This window comes from Mytilus galloprovincialis, chromosome 14, assembly GCF_965363235.1.
Source record: "Mytilus galloprovincialis chromosome 14, xbMytGall1.hap1.1, whole genome shotgun sequence".
Lineage (NCBI taxonomy): Eukaryota > Metazoa > Mollusca > Bivalvia > Mytilida > Mytilidae > Mytilus > Mytilus galloprovincialis.
The window spans coordinates 52,367,139-52,388,096 of record NC_134851.1 but is presented as its reverse complement, the minus strand read 5'-3'; the positions used below and the strand labels follow the sequence as shown (position 1 = coordinate 52,388,096).

Below are 20,958 nucleotides of genomic sequence, written 5' to 3'. Positions count from 1 at the left end.
TTTTAAGCACAATGGTATATGTCACTATAGCAACAACCTCACATTACCTCCACCTAAAATGAAGGGTAATTTTAATCCAGGTTGAAGCGTTCACACTACCAAAATTTATTCTGGATTAACTAAGTCGTGTCGAACCCGGTTTTAATGGGCAAAGTGTGAACGGGGTATTAGAAATTTGCTGTTGACATAAGATGGCACTCTCTTAATTAATGAACGTATTGCTATAGTTATTTTGAGTAATAAGATAAAATATTGTGAATTGTTGATATAATATATTTATATAATTAGTTTTTCAGAAAAATTAGCATCATAGTCGTTCTGTTTGTTTAAATATAATAAACTTTTATCAGGACTATTCTTTTTGTCGATGCCACTAAATGGCATTGGCATAAAATGATCACGATAACTGTATAATTGTATAACTATCTTGACCAATTATCTAGATAAATTATGAAAAAAATCCTGATAAGTCTTCAAAATACCTGATTTATGTTGACTTAAATTGAGATAAGTTATGTCAACTAAGATTACTCGATGGCAGAAATAGGCCACCACAATATTTATAAACAGTTAATACAATAAAAATAAGTTACACTTACAGTTCTACTAGTGTTGAAGGAAATGCAGTATTTTCTATCACCAAAATCTTGTTATTATTTAGATTACTGTGAAATAAAAAAGAAAGAACAAATATTTATTAAAAAAAAATAACTTAAGAAACAAAAAAATTTAATAAATTGTTTATTTCATTTACACACAAACGCACATCTATCCGATACCGATAAAGGCAATATCTTACAATAGTCTCACACACCAAAATGACAACAATGTTAAGATTATTTACACTGTAAAGTTTAGAACCAGAATAGTTGTAAATTTGTCTGTTACAGTGTGCTTTGGCACATTCCCCATTTCCATTCTCAATTTTATTGGTAATAATAGCAGATCTGTAAAGTAAACAGTTTGAAAACAGCTAAAAGTTTGTCCCATAACAGAGTTGGTAATCATATTTCACATTTCTTGATCGGTATGAGAAAGATTTCTCCTTATTGTTGAAATATCTGTTCTCAGCAAATGATTGGTCGAAATTTAATTATGACCTCAAATTTTCTTGGTTTCTTCTGAATTTTTCAATTGTCAATTTGTGACGTCAATAGAGTAGAGGCTCCAAAGAGCCTGTGTCGCTCACCTTTGTCTATGTGAATATTAAACAAAGGAAGCAGATGGATTTCTGACAAAATTGTGTTTTGGTGATGGTCATGTGTTTGTACATCTTACTTTACTGAACATTCTTGCTGCTTACAATTATCTCTATTTATAATGAACTTGGCCCAGTAGTTTCAGCGGAAAATGTTCGTAAAAATTTACAAATTTTATGTTAAAAATTGACTATAAAGGACAATAACTCCTTAGGGGGTCAATTGACCATTTTGGTCATGTTGAATTATTTTTTGGTTTTACTTTGCTGTACATTATTGCTGTTTACAGTTTATCTCTATCTATAAAAATGTTCAAAATAATAACAGAAAATGGAAAAATTTCCTTTAAAATTACCAATTCAGGGGCAGCAACCAAACAACCGGTTGTCCAATCCATCTGAAAATGTCAGGGCAGATTGATCTTGACCTGATAAATAATTTAACCCCTTCAGATTTGCTCTAACAGCTTTTGTTTTTGGGTTATAAGCCAAAAACTGCATTTTACCCAATGTTTTATTTTTAGCCATGGCGGCCATCTTAGTTAGTTGGCCCAAGTTTGGTTTAATTTGGCCCAGAAGTTTCAGAGAAGATTTTTGTAAAAGTTAACGACAGACGACGACAACGACGACAACGACGACGACAACGACGACGAGGGACGACGGACGACGAACGCAAAGTGATGAGAAAAACTCACTTGGCCCTTCGGGCCAGGTGAGCTTAAAAGGCAACAATGCCTGATGACATCACATATAAAGATCACAACATTCAGCAAATCTTTACATATAGGATTGAAAGAATGAAAAACATCAGAGAAACAGATTCCACCACTATAGCTTGTGTATTAAGATATCTTATACGGATAGTATTTAACAGTATATCTTTTCCGTTCCATATTTTGCAGAAGTTTGTGAAATACAATCCTATTGTCTACTATGCAAAGTACTCACAGTATATATAACTGACCATAATGATAAATGTGTCACCAAGGTAGACCATATTTGCATAATTTATCAATCAAAGGGAGGTAATTTACATTGAACAATTAAGAAATAACGTTCTGTAGTTGAAGAGTTGCCACCGTCAATTGTCGATTTGACTGCCGCGATTACAGTTTTACTGGCGACGCCTTGCGGAGATAGTAAAACGGACATTTGCGACTGTCAAATCAAAATTGACGGTGGCAACTCTTCAACTACAGCACTTTAATTTCGGTTCTAATGCATTACAAAAAGATATAAAACGTTAGAGCTTGAAAAAATGTATAAATTTGACATACAAAAAAAATCTGCGAATCTTCATGAATGCTTTTGGCGCAAAGACGTTGTAGCTAAACGTGACGTCATACAAATGAAAACTTAAAAACTGGAGGTTGTTACGTTACCTCTACGATTCAAATTCGGATAAAATCACATTAAAATGGTAAATTCGAGGTATGTGTTGTTTTATTTTCGATAATATTGTAGTAAACGAACATTTGTTGATCCAATCCTTTCAAAATGGCGGGTCCCTCCTTAGTTACGCCTGGTCAACTGTGGATTTGACCGTTACTTTTAGCCAACAAAAAAAAATTGTTACATAAATATTGCATTAGAATTTTCATTTTACAGATTTTATATTTCAGAATCAATTTCATAGTGAAATTGTTCCTTCATTTAACAAATTAAACAAAACTTACCTAAGTTGTAGTTTGATGTTAATTTGGTAAGGTCCAATCTACCAGAATCATATGAGTGAACAGATGATCACATGATGTAAAAAAAGTCAGGAACTGAAAATTCCATAATAAGTGTGGGCACAAATCACAACGCGGGCGGGCATGTGATTCTGGTATATTGGACCTTACAAAATTAACATCAAACTACAACTTAGGTAAGTTTTGTTTAATTTGTTAATTTAGTAAGTCCAATCTACCTATAGAATCACATGAGTCTTTAGAGTTCAGTCAAAATCTTTGTTAAGTAGCAACAGTTATACTATAAACACTACATACTTTCACTACTTGAAAACACTACTTATTCTAAATTTTGGTATTTATATACATCCATATATACAAGAAACTATCTTATTTCCCCTTCGCCAATAAGATTTCTTTACTGAAGGAGCTGTCATTTAAGAATAGTTCTTTGATAAAATTTTCTAAACACACTATTTTTCCTCCATGCAGCTGTGCGAAGAATCGTAGATATTGGAATTCGTCCACTAACATAGGAAGTAGCAGCTCCTCTACGTACTATGAGGTGTAAAGATTGTCATATCATATCTATACCAGCAAAATTAAAACTCGTTTAATCCACTTACCAATGGTACCCTTTTTAACAGGTTTATACGGTTTTTGGAAACAATTGAGTATTATTAAATCTTAACTTATTTGTGCGTTCTAAATATTCATGTAATGTATGAACCACACAAATCCAAAAATCTGGCTTGAATGATTCTATAAATATCTCTGGTAACTGATATCCAGGTCTAGTTTGCTTAAGCAAGTCTCCACATCTTATTTCAACTGAGCATGTATCAAGTTCCAAATTTCTAATATCTATTAAGAAAATACTCTGCATTCTTTGACCAGTAGTCAAAGCTAATAACATGGCCTATTTAAATGTTAAGTTTTTTAATGAAATATCTTTCACTGGTCCCCTGAATAAAAAGTCTAACTTTGCACAACAAAGGATCAACCTCGTTCTGATTTGCATCATGTGATCATCTATTCACTCATGTGATTCTATAGGAAGATTGGACTTACTTAATTACAATTTTTAAAATACTTTATATAAAAGGATGACTAAATGGAAAAAATTAGGATAACAGAAAATATTTTAATGGTAAATACTATCCTGCTGTTGAAATTGATTCCGTTCCTATATATTGTTGTGTTATGAATCATCTGATTTTGTTCCATTATCAATTTTCTTTTGCGATATTTTTGTGTATTTAGATAGTTAAAATATATTATAAACATAATCAGATGCCTGTTTACTTTTTTATTTGTACTGAGATCTGAAAACAATGCACTTTTACCTGTATTTATTTTCACTTACCTCATTTTCTTATTGATCATGATATTTACAATTATCTGTGAAATAACTTCTGTTTTTTATGTATTTGAAGGTAATTGTTTGAAATAATCCTTTAGAAATAGCTATAATCTGTCACAGGACTAGACTTACAGATCAGTGAAGTTAACAGTTTGGAATGTTCCTGCTGGAATGGCTGTTAGTTTATTCCCTGCCATGTTTAATATCCTAAAATCTTGCAATGCTATGGTCTTTGCTGCTTTAGGAACATACTTGAAGAAATTGTAAGCAATATCTCTGTAAAAAAAGCATAGGTGTCCAACTGAAAGGCTTTGAGAATAGTTATCTTTGTATCAGATTCCAGCATAAGCATGACAGAAAGAATACAAAGTGCTGCACCATGATACACCAGTTGCTCTATCAAAGAATAAAGTTCCATAACTCCTCAATGCCAATTCAGAAATTTATAGAACAAAATAAATAAATGGAGGTTATAACAATCAACAAGTTTTATGAAAACTGCTCAAAGCACTTTTGAGTTATTGTCCTTAAACTGGTAAATTGCCGCTTTTTTATGAATAAAATCCCTTAACTTGGATATGTAAAACCTAAATTTATTAAAATTGGGAGTTTTTGTTAATAGATATAATAATATTGAGTTATTTGCACGATAACCGGGAAATTCCTCTTTTTTAATGATATTACATAAAACATCATAACTCAGAAATTTAAAAACGAAAAATTTTTAAAAATCGAAAATGACCTTAAGTCAATAGACATAAACCATTCAACAAAGCTTCACAAAACCTGCCACAAACAATTTTTAAGTACTTGTCTGAAACACTAAAAAAAATCCTTTTTTTTAAATGAATTAAACCCAATAACTAGAAAAAGTAAAATCTATATTCATATAAAATCAAAAAGGGAGTTCATGTCAATAGATATAAACAATTCATCTAGTCTTCATGAAAATTGATTAAAGCGTTTTTGAGTTATTTTCTGACATGTTGAAGACGGACAGACGACAGGTTTCCCGTATCACTTATTCAGAAATTATTGCGTACATTAATTATTGAGATTTTAAAAAATATATATATACAAATTGTATCAGACCAGTTAAAAAAAAAAATCCAGATTAAAATACATGTATCGGTTATCAGAATGTGGGAAGGAATAGGATGATAATTGCAATGTACATGTATACCCTGTTTTTTATCAGCTTATGATGTGAACGCCTTGATTTCAAAGAGTAACAGGGTATATTGACAAGCAGCTTGCCTAAAACAAAAATGTAAAATGCAATGCATATTATAAAATACAAAAATGCTCATGAACATAACGAATGGACATTCAGAAATAATAACCGACAACAGCGTGAGACTACTTACAACTGAACTAGACTTGTAAGGCAGTCAAATGCATTATCAGGGACAACATCATCATCTAACAAGTTGTTGCGTAAACTGAAGACAGTCAGAACAGTCAAATTGCAGAATTCTAGTGGGTCTATTGCTGGTATTAGATTTCCTCCTAAATATCTGTAAATAAATTACTATCAATAACATATTCATACTCATGATAAAATCAATGTTGTCAGACTGATACCCAATATAGATGACCTATAACTTAAAGAATCTTGAAATAGACCTAATCATGAAAAACTTATTATTGTCAAATAAACCATGACCATGACAGTTTGGTTTTAGAAATATAATAGATAAGAATCAAAACAGATACCCAAGTAATGATACAGAGGGCAAATTTGGTTTAATATTGGCCCTGTAATTTAATAAAAACATCCTGGTGGCAATCTTGAACAGTAAATCAGTAATAAAGAAGCAACACACCATCAGCACCTCAAAGGGAACATTTATGTCATGTTTGGTTTCATTCCATTCAGTGGTTCTCTAAAAGAAGACATTTGTATGTATTTCCCTAAAGGTCCTATGTCAAACTAAGTCCCTGCTGGCAGCCATCTTGGATGATGAATTGGCTTTAAAGTAAGAACAATTTGTGAGCGGGTGTTGCTAAACGGCGGAAACGGAAAACGGAACGGAATATGGAATGGAAACGGAAACAGCGAGAATCAAAATCGTTTTTGCTTAGTTATTTTATCTACATAGGCATGCTTTATATAGTGTAACACATGTTCACAAGAGATAGAAACAGACAGAAATACATTTAAAATGTAAGATTTTAAAGCATAAATTATTGAAGTAGTTAGCTGGGGATGATGAGACTTTGTTTTTGAAATATAAGATCATGCAATTAACAACTATATAAGTCACCGTACGGCCTTCAACAATAAGCATAGTCAGCTATAAAAGGCCCCGAAATGACAATGTAAAACAATTCAAACGAGAAAACCAACGGCCTAATTTATTTGCAAAAAAATAAACGAAAAACAATTATGTTACACTTAACAAACGAAAACGACTGAATTACATGCTCCTGACTTGGAACAGGCACATATATACAGAATGTGGCGGGGGTAAACATGTTAGAGGGATACCAACCCTCCCCAAACCTGGGACAGTGGTGTAACAGTACAACATAAGAACGAACTATAAAAATCAGTTGAAAAAGGCTCATCAGATGGATACAAACACAAATACTACAAGAGTAGACGTGACAGGGTTCGTGTATATCCCAACAACAAAAAAAGACACTAAGTTTAGATCTGAGAATACTCGCTGTAGCTGCCAGCTAGTTCAAAGCTACTAACAACTACATGTAATACAAAAACAATCATGCATCTAAGACTGAATTTCTTTCCCTTTTGGATATAACGGTTTATTTAGTGGTACATATTTAATTGATGTCTTCTTAGCTGTAACATTTATAGTGATTTGTTTATGCAATGTTTGCTGCTGGTAGATCTGTTTCGATCTTCAGTGGTGGTGGTATACTTTGAGGGTCCTTTTGTATCTGGCCTGACCATGCTAAGTGAGCTTTTATCGTCACTTGGCGTCCGTCATCCGTTTTCGTCTTTGTTAACTTTTTCAAAATCTTCTCTGAAACTACTGGGCCAAATGTTACCGAACACATGTAGTTTATGAAGACGTTTGACAGTTTTGGTTACACTTGGCAACAGTTATCATTGGTATATCGAGTTTAAAAGTGCGCTGCATAACCCTGTCTGCCAGCCAAGATGGTCGACATGGCTAAAATTAAAACATAGGACTGTATAAAATGCAAGTGCTGTATATTGAAAACCGATATGAATCATAATCATAATCATAATGTTATCTTATCGCCCTGATATGACGAATTTAACCAATTACGATGTCTGCCTTGTATTGAAATATATAATAAATAGATATCTAGAAACTTTTCATAGCAAAAATTACCAGCAAGATAAGATCTACAATGAGGTTAAATTGTCCGGCGAAATCGTTAGTCGACTCGTTATTTAATTTAGAGTTTTTGTTCTAAATGATTTTTCCAACCTTTTGTGACTTTGCTAATTGACCTGAAAACTATAAGCAAAAGCTAGAAACTTTTAAAAAAAAATTATCAGCAAGACATGATCTACAAACAAGTCAAATTTCCGTTGTGGTTAGTAGACTTTTTAAAGTAACAATTCCCCTTAAATGACGATATTTTTTTATCCTCCCTTGTATTTGGGGTAAAAACTAGACAAGTTAGAGAGATTTTTCTTATTAAATTTTCAAGTCTATAATTGTGGAGAGTTCCCATTGTTTATGATGCACATAATAGACCTATATGAATGGCCCGTACTCTTTATAGCCTCTCAGTGGCGGATCCAGAACTTTTCGTAAGGGGGACCGGCTGACTGACAAAAAGGGGGGGGGGGGCTCTCTAGTCACGCTTAAGTGATTCCCTATATAATCAAACAAATGTTTGACACGAGAGGGGGCCTGTCCTCCCTCCAGCCCCCTACCACCCTGGATCTGCCTTTGCCTCTTGCCAAGTTTTTTTTAATTTTTTAGCTCTTATGTATTTCAAAAACTGTTTGTTATTTTCTTTGATATCTATAGCTCCATATTGTCCGGCAACATAACTGTTGTGTGGTGTTATAGATTTTCGTAGTTTTTTCCATTTCACCCCTTAAATTCCGTCCATATTTCTTTCTGTTTCTGTTTCCGTTCCGTTTTCCGTTTCCGCCGTTTAGCAACACCCCTTTGTGAGCACCTCATAAGGAATATTCATGCCATGTTTGGTTTCATTTCATTCAGTGGTTCTCTAGTTGAAGACAGTTATATGTATTTCAAATAGGGTCCTATGTTAAACTAAGTCCTCCCCCTTCAATACCTCGAATGTATAAGATTGCACCCGCACTCTTAGTCTCATCATCACTCGATTGGAGGTAAGAAGTAGAGCATGATCGTTTTAGTGGTGAGTATGCAAAAAAATCCTAGATGATGGATCTGCTTTAAAGTAACAACACTTGGTCAACTCCTCATAAGGAACATTCATACCATGTTTGGTTTTATTTCTTTCAGTGGTTCTCTAAAAGAAGACATTTGTATGTATTTTCCCTTAGTGTCCTATGTTAAACTAAGTCCCTGCTGGCGGCCATCTTGGATGATGGATGGGCTTCAAAGTAACAGCACTTGGTCAGTACCTCATAAGGAACATTTATACCATGTTTAGTTACATTCCATTAAGTGGTTCTTTAGAACCTTGTTAGCACTAGTGACCAGTATAGTTTGTTAATGAGCTCATCTTGGGAAACCAGACAAAAGTTAAACACTACAGTATTCATAGTGAGCTGGAAATTCAATGAAAAAATGAAAAAATTGCAAATGATATGATTTTGAATATGTATTAATTGCAATAAATGGTATGATTTGAGACTTTAATGCTACTCACAGTTTATTTAGATTTCTGAGGGTATACCATGATTTATATGCTAGTTTTTTGTTGGTATAAGCATGCTGCATTGTTAAAGGGAAACCATCCTGTGTGTACTCTGTAGCATTGATGATCCTGTTGTTATCTGCATAACTAAAAAATATTGAATATATAATATTTCTACATCATATTAATTATGCATAAAACATACAAAAATATCTTTATCAATATCATTAATCGTTGAAAATCCATTTTTTACAAATTCTTAATATAAACTAAGAACACACATCATACACATCAATATCAAAAATCAGTACTGATGCTCTTTACACACTAATTTACATCTGTAAGTATGAACAAATGCAGATGTCGGAATAAAAATTACAACTGTAACAACTGGGATTAGATCCTAGCACAGTAAGCCACAGCTCAAAAAACTATAAGCAAATAGACTTATTCACCATCATAGCTATCGCTACTACAGGGTGGTTTTATATATTTTATAAGTAAAGGGAAGCTGCAGTGACGAGTCAATTAACCACCAGGGATATGAGAAGTGTTATTGCTTACAAAACTTATTTATTATCTATTTATGAAGCACACCAAATACCATTGACTTAGCATAAGTGGTTCCTTTTAAACTAGATGAAACACCACTTTTAACTTGTGAACTATGCAAAAGTTAGTCAATGAACAATGATCGAAGAGTTGGACCCTATACTGTCATTGACCTACCACTAATAGTTCCCTTTAAACTGACTTATTCACAAACTAATATATAGATACAAGAAGATGGGATATTAGCGCAAATGGGACAACTTTCAATCCAAGTCACAATTTGTAAAAGTAAACCATTATAGGTTAAAGTACGTTCTTTAACGAGGAGCCTTGGCTCACACCAACAGAAAGCTATAAATTAAAGCCCCCAAAATTACTAGTGTAAAACTATTCAAACATGAAAATCAACAGTCTAATCTATATAAAATAAAATGCTTGGCTGAGGGCAGCCTGATATGACAACAGAGGTTGAATCCTATACAGTTGGGGCACTATATTCGAGCTTTATACTGTCTGAAGTAGGATTGTTTTTGACATAATATAAGTTTCTGACACAAAATAAATGTGTTCAAAGATCATAAAAATCTATTGCGCAATAATGTGCAATTGAATATTTCTTCTTTAAACTTTTCAAAAATTTGGAAGAAGAAAAAATATGAACCCCCTAAAATTGGTGAAAAAAATTGGTGAAAAAACTCTTTGCGAAAGAACCCCAAAACTCAATCCTAGCCTTCCCTTTATGGTATAGAACCTTGTAGTACAATTTTAGATAGATCACTACACTTACACACAAGTTATTGTCCTGAAAATACAAAAATGTTTATTTTTGGCCCCTTGTTGGCCCCTAATTCCTTAACTTTTGGTACCATAACCCTAAAATTCAAATTTCAACCTTCCTTTTGTGGTATTGAACCATTTTGTAAAATTTCATAAGCATCCATACACTTTATATATGGATAAGATATGGACTTAACCACGAAAATATAACCTTGTTCACTGATCAATGAAATGAGGTTGGGGTCAAGTAAAAATTGTCTGAAGGGCATGAGGACCTTGCAAGGTACGCACATACCAAATATAGTTATCATATTACTCATAATACAAATGTAATATGAGAGAAATTAAGAATTCTTTAAATCTTAACTTTTTTTCAAGTAGTCACTGAACCATTAACATGAGGTCAAGGACAATGGACATATGACAGGCGGAAATTTCATAACGTAAGGCAGCTTTATACAAAGTATGAAGGGTCCAGGTCTTCTACCTTCTGAAATATTAAGTTTTCGAAAGTTTAGCTATGCAGCCGCCACAGGATCACTATCCATATGTCCAGCTTTTTGTAACAGAAGTTGCAGACTCAACAACAGATTAAAATAAAACCAACTGCTCTCAATTTTGTTTTCGAAGCTTTGGTCAAAATCCATGGGTAATAATTCCAACGTTGACATTTCTTATCATCGTTTTAGAATTACTGATACTCACATTTCTCTCATGGCTAGATACTCTTGTTCTGACAGAACCTGTTGAGGGAAAAAGGGTAACTCATTGTCACTGATCCATCTGTAATATAAAAATTGAACAGAATATCATTCTTCTGAGGATATAAACATGTACAAATGAAAAAGATTTTGCTGTTAGAGCAAGCTAAGTTGATGTGATATGCCAAATTAAGCATGAGAATTGACTCACTAACACAGTTTGTCATGCTGCATGCACCTTTGACAACATGCTTTACAAAAATACCAAATTACACAAAGAGTACTTAAAATTATAGACAAAGACTTTTTTGGGACAAAAAGACTCTAGTTTTTTAATCAATTTTGATAATGTATCAAGTCTTTCTTACCAAATTACATTAGTAAAACCTACTACTATTACTCTAAACTCAGGACTAAACTTGAGAAGCACTTTAAAGATGCCAAAGCGCTCTTTTCTAAACAACAACATGATGTTAAATATAATATTTTATTTGCAAAGTCATTCTTTTGGTGATACCTTTAAGCAGCAAATAACATCAAAATCAAGGAAAATCAAAAATGTTTAAAAGTTGTCTTCCCTTTGTTACCATGAAGAGACAGATACCTCAATGATTTGCCATGCTGTTACAATAAAAAGGCAGATACCTCAATGATTTGCCATAAAGAGGCAGATACCTTAATGATTTGCAATAAAGAGCCAGATACCTCAATGATTTACCATGCTGTTACAATAAAAAGGCAGATACCTCAATGATTTGCCATTAAGAGGCAGATACCACAATGATTTGCAATAAAGAGGCAGATACCTCAATGATTTACCATGCTGTTACAATAAAAAGGCAGATACCTAAATGATTTACCATGCTGTTACAATAAAAAGGCAGATACCTCAATGATTTACCATGCTGTTACAATAAAAAGGCAGATTCCTCAATGATTTACCATGCTGTTACAATAAAAAGGCAGATACCTCAATGATTTACCATGCTGTTACAATAAAAAGGCAGATACCTCAATGATTTGCCATAAAGAGGCAAATACCTTAATGATTTGCCATAAAGAGGCAGATACCTCAATGATTTGCCATAAAGAGGCAGATACCGTAATGATTTGTCATGCTGTTACCATGAAGAGGCAGATACCTCAATGATTTGCCATGCTTTTCATGCTGATGCTTTTTTTTTTCAACCCGATGCTTAAAATTACATAGATCAAAAAGTATGTGTTCCGACTACTTCCACTGACAGCTACTTAGAAAATAACAGACAATTATTCCAGTTCACACCACTGTTTTTGTCTTTGACCCAGTTGTCACTAACCTTTTGCTGACCATTCATGCCTAGTGTAGATTTTATTTCAATTCAAGTTTTATTGAATCAGTAGTATACTACTTGCATTATTTATTGAGTGGGTATACATTTAAAAATAATCTGCAGTTCCTCTACAGGAAAATAAGAACTTTTAAGTGATGACCTTTGACCTTGCAGGAAATTTAAATTTCTAAAATTGTCCTCTCCGCCGCTCCACTATATGCAACAAAGCCGTCATCAAGAGGTAAATGATTTTTATTATTCTTTCCAACCAAAAAATGTTCTTAGATTAAACCAAAAAAACAAACAAACAAGAATGTGATCATAGTACTATCATTTTCTCTATGTTCAGTGGAACGTGAAATTGGGATAAAAACTCTAATTTGGCATAAAAATTAGAAAGATCATATCATAGGGAACATGTGTACTAAGGGTGTCTTCAAGAATATAAATTGAGTATTAAATATTTTATTTTGCACATATTAATATGAACTATCATCAAACATTGAATATAATGTCAAGTAATGCAATATCAGATATCAAGCACTACTCATTTCTTCATTAATGTATGATAAAGGGTTTCAATCAAGCATTTAGAACACAATTGATACTAGAATTGCTATTGCAAGCAATAGCGGATGTCAACCTTCCCCCCATTGCCACTAAGCGGCAGCCATTTCAAAAAACTTTTAACAGTGAATGCACATATTTGCATGGCTATACATTTTTCTGTAAATTTTTAGTACATTTAGATCATTTTAAAAACATGACATTTTTGCTGTTTCCATGGCAACGGCAGCCATTTTGAAAGTTTGAAGGTCAAAAGTCTCATTTATACATGCCAGTTTACAATAATATTAAGTTTCATTAAGTTTGGAGCATTTAAAAAATATTTGACATTTTTCCAGTTTCTATGGCAATGGTAGCCATTTTGGAAATTCCAACTTCAAAAGTCTCATGCAGACTTGATAGTCTACAATCATATGAAGTTTCATCAATTTTGAAGCATTTTGAAATTTTTGAAATTTTTGACATTTGTGATGGTTCCTATGGCAACAGAGACCATTCCCAAAATGTAATGGCATATACCACATTGGTACATGGAAGGGACCATACCATCAGAGTTTCGATCAATTTGACCTACCATTTTAAGAAAGTAAATGCCACTTTAAGGTTTTTGGATCATTTTGACCTGTTTTGCATTGTTTCCATGGTAACGGCAGACATTTTCGAAATTCCAACGCCAAATTCCACCTCTACCAATGTTGCTCATCGTTACTGTGAAGTTTTATAAAATTTGGAGCATTTCCATATTTTGGAAATTTTTGGTGTAGTATCCATGGCAACATAGCAGTTCCAATGATTGCCAAAATCATCCCAAAGCAGTATATAGTGGGCACCTACATTGTATTAAAATCTAAAGATTTTAAGGTAAAGCATTCTCAAACAATTCACCTTTCTACAAAATTATATTTTTTCACCATTTTTCCGTTTCCATGGTGATGGCAGCCATTTTTTAGTTCCAAAGTTGCACTGCAACTGGAAAGTCAGGGTTCCTTGTTATAGTGCACCATCATTCAGATTAGTTCGTTTGGCTCTGAGAAAACTGCCGGACAAAATTAGGTGGAAGAAAAATAATAATAATAGAGGAAAAGCAATATGTCACCCGACATTGTCGATCGGGTGACAAATATACATGTTAAGCACACATATTGTAGAAGGTTCAACAAAAAAGCATACATAATACATAATACATAAGTATACCATTAAAGCATAACCATACATAGCACAAAATACCATAAAATTGCAATAAATCTAGTCCAAATGTAAAACTGAAAGACAGTAACATCACCATTTTGAAATTGATCTTTTAGTTGCTGAAGACGTTGGTTGAGTTGGATAAACTCATCAAAGATACAGAACTAAATTTTGTATATACGCCAAATGCGCGTTTCGTCTACAAAAGACTCATCAGTGACGCTCGAATCCAAAAAAAATTAAAAGGTCAAATAAAGTACGAAGTTGGGTGTATTTCCTTCTCTTTGTTGGTCGTACTCCCACGACATGGTACTGGATACTTAATAAAATTGATATAATCCCAAAATAATACTTTAAATAGGTAATATTCAATTCTTGTTATTTTATCAAAACAAACACCAAGTCTACTGTTTATTTAAGAACATTTCACATAAAAAAAAGTAATGTTGGACAATCAGAACTTTTCATGTGGGACAATCAGAACTCTTAAATTTTAAAAAGTGAACAACCGGGAATAAACCGTACTAAGTTTCAAGTTGATTGCACTTCAACTTCATCAAAAAACTACCTTGACCAAAAGTTTTTAACCTGAAGCGGGACATACGGACAGACAAAGAAATGAACAGACTAACGGACAAACGAACGGACCAACAGACCAGAAAACATAATGCCCCTAAATGGGACATAATAAATGGGGCATAAAAATTCATTGCAATAGTAATATTTTCTGCATGTTTGAATGGAAGACTTAGCTTACCTACACATATAATAATTACTGTTTGTTTTGACTGCACTTATTCCTTGAATACCAACATATTTTTACCTGTATTTTGTCGGCAGATGAAAAGTTGTTGGCATTAAGGAATAAACCCACTGATCAAGATTTAAAAATGGAAGGTTGAGAGTAAAAATCCTGTTTCATGTTTTTGTCCCTAATAGATCTCTTAAAATCATATACTTGTAAAACAGGACTAAACTATTATGAAATTTTGAAAATATCAGTTTCTTTTTCTGACCATGAAATACTTTCATAAAATGAAATTAACTTACAGATTTGTCAAGTTTCCATTGATGTTATAGAAGGCATCATAATAAATGTACTTCATTGGTGTATCTTGACTGTGTAACCTCAATGTAATTAGTGTATTCAAATTGGTAAAGCTCTTACTGGTCAGGACTTCAAGGTTGTTGTGTATTAAATCCCTGAAACAACAAATCAAAATTGATAAAGTATAAATCTTGGAAATGTCAAACTCTGATTTAACAAATATAGACTCACCATTAGCATATTGTATAACAGTATACAGTTAAAACTTACAAACAGACATGTACAAATCTTTTGGACTTTCATATAACTTTAAAATGTCTTACCAAGGCCAAAATAAATAAACTAGTGTATTTCCCCTCATCCAGACTGCGTAAAACATTAGCCTAAGAAAAATCATTACTTAATTTAAACAAGAGTGCACACGCTGAAATGTCTCACCTTCTTTTCTAATCATTGATATTATTTTGATAGTCCTAAATATAAAGCTTTATTACAACTGTCACATAAAATAATTAACATTAACCAAGAAAACTAAACATTGACCAATGAACCATGAAAATGAGGTCAAGGTCAGATGAACCATGCCAGGCAGATATGTACAGCTAACAATTCTTCCATACAACAAATATAGTTGACCTATTGCTTATAGTTTAAGAAAAACCGACCAAAACACAAAGACTTAACACTGAGCAATGAACCATGAAAATGAGGTCAGGGTCAATTAAAAACCTGCATGACTGACATATAGATCATAAAATATTTCCATACACAAAATATAGTTGACCTATTGCGTATAGTATGAGAAAAAAAGACCAAAACTTAAAAACTTAACTTTGACCACTGAACCATGAAAATGAGGTCAAGGTCAGATGACACCTGCAAGCTAGACATGTACACCTTACAATCATTCCATACACCAAATATAGTTGACCTATTGCATACAGTATAAGAAAAACAGACCAAAACACAAAAACTTAGCTATAACCCCTGAACCATGAACATGAGGTCAAGGTCAGATGACACTTGCTAGTTGGACATTGTTGTGAACGTTAAATATCGCGGCAGTACCTTTTTGTAAACGTAACGTCGTTCCCGGCAAATTTGACAGTTGCCGATTTAACGTTACGAAATTCCGCCAACATGTGGCGTTCGAATAACATCTTTGTTTTTTAGCTTGTTATGAATCCTACATTTCTTTAGTTACTTGCATTTACATGCTTTATATCGTTGAATCGGTGTCGAGACGTACGAAATTATGCTTGCTTTCTTTATAATTCATATGTATGTACGTACTGACAGTTATTTACATGATTTAACCTTGACCGGCTACGGACTATATTCTTACACGCAAGGATAAGGCGTGCTTAGTCTTATAAAAACCGGATTTTTCTTATAACGAAACGAATTTGAACCAAGCTTGAAAGAATACAAGAGGTAATAACGCATTCACGAAAAACACTTTCAAACGTTTTAACATATTGTATTTCATTTACTTGTATTTATTATTATTGACAATAATAATCTCGAAACTTTTAAAAGTTGTTTAGTCATTATTTAATATCCAGAAACCAAAGATATTGTTTTTAAATTAAAGATTGGCAACAATCTTTACACTGGTGGCAGCGGTGGGATTTTAATTTTAAATTCAACAAGGATAAATTCTAATCCAAGTTGAAATAAAATAATATAGTTAGTTAAAATCTATATCAACAAGGATAAATTCTAATCCAAGTTGAAAAAGATAAAATATAATAGTTCTCAGAATCTATATCAACAAGGATAAATAATAATCCAAGTTGAAAAGGATATAATATAATAGATAGTCAGAATCTATATCAACAAGGATAAATACTAATCCAAGTTGAAAAGGATATAATATAATAGATAGTCAGAATCTATATCAACAAGGATAAATATAAATCCAAGTTGAAATTAAATAGTTCAGGGGTACAATTCAACAAAGATAAATTTTAATCTAAGTTGAAAGTTTAAATATAGTAAAAGTAAATACCATATTCAACCAGGATAAATTCTAATCCAAGTTGAGTTTAAATTTAGAAGTCTATTTTAACAAGGATAAATCTGAATCCAAGTTAAATATTAAGACCATAATAATTCAAATAGGTCCAGACCGTCCAGTAATTATATTTATAGTCTATTTCAAAGTTAATATTTAATAGTCTATTTCAAAAGTTTTCTTTTACAACAAGGATAAATATAAATCTAAGTTGTAAATATAATAATATTTGGAAAAGGTCCAAGTTGAAAAATTTATAGTCTATTTCAAATTTGTTATTTATATAGTCTATTTCACAAAATAAGGATATATTCATAATTTAAAAGGTGTTTTAAAAGTAAGACATAGGAAATTGTTTTTCTATTTCAACAAGGATAAAAAGTAATCTAAGTTGAATAATTCTGAAAAACTACAAGATTAACAAGGATAAAGTTTAATCCAAGTTGATTAGTAAATTGAAACTCTTGATTTCATTTAGCAATTAAAGTAAAATGTATAATTTAAGAGACAGATCTCGTATACCACAGGGGTCCAATTCACTTAGTAGGGGAATTACCACATTAGCTAGTCCAATTATTCCCACTTGGTCTGTTGCATCTACAAATATTGATACCTGCTAATTTGGGGATGTCACGTCTCATAATTATTTAGCCTCAAACCAGGCTATTAGTTTAAACCAGGGGGAAATAAATACAAGCCCCAGGCCATTTAGTAGTACTGCGAGTAATATTCAAAGGGAAGTAAGCACAGACCCATTTCTTTTCCCAACTCAAAGTAAGAGTGATAGTGCTGTAGCGACTATAACAAGAGAAAAATCATGTGAGAGTGATGAAATAATAAAGATGAGACAAGAATTAGAGGCATTAAGAAATGAAAACCTTCAGAAATCATATGAGAGTGAAGAAATGGTAAAGATGAGACAAGAGTTAGAGGCATTAAGAAATTTTAAGAACCTTCAGATGAAGAATAATGCTCAACATTTCACTGAGAGTAAATCTGACCCTGTTATCAGAAGTCCAAATAGTTATGCAGAGACCCAGCAACGTTCAGCAAACTCCTGCAACAATACAACATTGCCAGAGACACAGCAACGTTCAACAAACTCCTGCAACAATATAACATTGCCAGAGACCCAGCAACGTCCAACCTACTCATATAATAACACAACATTGCCAGACACCCAGCAACGTTCTACACATACATACATGGATACAGCATTGTCAGAAACCCAGCCACAACCATCATATGCCTATGCAAATACGACAATACCTGAGATCCAGCATCGTCCAAACTATTCTTGTACGAGTACAATCATGCCTGAAATCCAGCAACATCCAGACTACCAGCAGTATCCAAACAATTCCTCAGTATCAAACTGGTTACCTAGGCAACAGTATGGCAGACCACAGCAACAATATGGCAGACCACAGCAACAGTACCATAATATTGAAAACTCCAAGATAGACAATGGGAGAAGAAACAGAGTGCCATTTTACAACGGCAGAGATCCATGGAGTGCCTACTTTATGCAATTCGAGCTCATTGCAGAGATAAACAGATGGGATACTGATACTAAAGCCATTGAATTAGTAACAGCACTTAAAGATGAGGCAATGGTTTATGCTTCCTACCTCTCACCAGAGACTAAAAGATCTTTCTTTGGGCTATGTGCAGCTATGTCTAATAGATTTGGTGACCATGGTTATCCAGAGACGTATAGACAAGAATTGCATACATTAAGGAAACAGGGCAAAGAAAACATCCATGAATATGCTTCCAGAGTAGAAATGCTAGTCAGACGGTCATTTCCAACTATTGACGTAGCCACTCACAGTACATTGAGTGTAGAGTACATGCTAAGGGGATTACCCGACCAGAGCATTGCTATAGAATTACTGACAAAGAGAATTACCAGTATGACTGAAGCTATCCACCAGGTGACTCTGTATGAAACATATAAAAGAGGAAATAAAGATAGAAACATCCGTCAGCTGAGTATGCAGGAAACTGTTGATTTTGATGAAGGTGAAGATGATATCGAAATAAGGAAAGTTGGCGGGAAAAGATATGTAACTGAGGAGAGGCTTACACAATTTGAAAGAGGGATCACTCAGTCATTAGGGGAGATAATTCAGAAGGAAATGACAAAATTTAACAAACCAAATGTTAACCAAGGTTATAGGCAAAACCAGCCGTATAACAAAGACAATAGAACAAAAACAAGAACCACAAGATGTTTTAATTGCAACGAAGAAGGGCATTACATCAAAGACTGTAAAAAAACAAAGAAAAATAAAAGCAGTACAGAAAACAGAGATTTTTCCAACAGCAATGAGACACAAGATGATTCTTTAAACTAATAAGGGCTGAGACTGTCGACCAAGTATCAGCCATTGATAAAATTATTGAAGTTAAGGATATAACTACCAGGAATGGACCATGTGGAGATGAATTTGATGCATTGACTCATGATCTGAGCTTGAATTTGTTGTTTGAGGGATTTGATGAATTACAGAAGAGTACACCTAGTGATGTAATTGGCAGTGCTGAACCGAGTCAGGCAATAGAGAAAAATATTGTCATTGATCGGGTGAGGGCAGCTACCATTACTGTTCCTTTGGTCATTAACAAGGTTGAAACCAAGGCAGTTATTGACACTGGAGCGGAGGTGACAGTTTTGAGTGAGGAACTGTATTCTAAAATTCCAAAAGACATGCGACCAGAACTGAAGAAGGCAACAAGGAATTTAGTGGTTGCAGAGGCTGGGAAGCATATGACAACAAGGGGAATAGCACAGATAGAGATGAAACTAGGAAATGAGATTTTCACATGGCCCATGTATGTAGCCCCCATTGGAGACAGCGTATTGTTAGGATGTGACCTGATTGATGAAAAGGACATAACTATCAACTGCAAGAGGGGACTCCAATTAAATGGTGAGTGGATAGAATTCCAAACCACAAGACAAATAGATGGTATAGCTAGAGTTAGGATAAAAGAAGCAATTACCATACCAGCCAATTCTGAGATAATTATTGCTGGAGAGGGTTATGACACAGAAGGATTGTCCAGCCGGTATTCTATACTTGAACCAGTTGTTGAAGATAGTAGAAAAATTATGGTAGCAAGTACGCATGCAGACATGTGTGAATATATAAGAAATATTACAAGTGCAAGTCATAAGGGTAATCAGACGGACAAGGTCGATGTCCAAATGTTGCCTGAACTTTTGCAACATGCTACAGAAGATAATTTAAGTGTTACAGATGAAAATGTTCCAGTTACTGAAGAAATTGTAAATGTTATAGTTACAGAAGAGGATGGAAACATGTTCTGTCAGGAGGAAAAGATAAGTCAACTGAAAGAAGGTTTACATAAAACAGATTTAGACCAAACTACGAATGAATTTGAGAATGAGGAACATGTAACTCGAGATACACAAAAAGATTGGAGGAAACGGAAGAAAAGACGAAAAGTTGACACAGAAGCGAGATAGCAGAAGAGAACACAGAAGGAGCAAAGAACAGAAGAGGACAAAAAGAGACGAACCAATAATACAGTGAAGTTGTTGGAAAAGAAGACGTTGAAAATTTTAAAAAACATTTATTTATATTGAAAAGACACAAAACTAGACATTTGTTGATATTATATATATGCATATTGTTTTGTATGCCGTTCGTACAATTTTATCATTATGTATACGTGTCATAGATCGTGGTAGGTTATTCGTGATTTAGACAAAAACAAATTTTCTTAAT

General features: G+C 33.4%; 1 protein-coding gene across 2 annotated transcripts in view; it reads right to left on the bottom strand.

Annotated features, from left to right (window-relative positions):
• Nucleotides 1-20,958, bottom strand: part of LOC143059422 (uncharacterized) — a 374,671-nt gene that overhangs the window by 250,204 nt on the left and 103,509 nt on the right. For both annotated transcript variants that reach the window (XM_076232911.1, XM_076232912.1), the window contains exons 13-18: nucleotides 15,186-15,338; nucleotides 11,072-11,149; nucleotides 9,050-9,184; nucleotides 5,602-5,751; nucleotides 4,367-4,510; nucleotides 600-665 (exon numbers count right to left, since the gene is read on the bottom strand). In XM_076232911.1, the coding sequence (XP_076089026.1) occupies nucleotides 600-665; nucleotides 4,367-4,510; nucleotides 5,602-5,751; nucleotides 9,050-9,184; nucleotides 11,072-11,149; nucleotides 15,186-15,338 (726 nt within the window). The remainder of the gene's footprint in view (nucleotides 1-599; nucleotides 666-4,366; nucleotides 4,511-5,601; nucleotides 5,752-9,049; nucleotides 9,185-11,071; nucleotides 11,150-15,185; nucleotides 15,339-20,958) is intronic.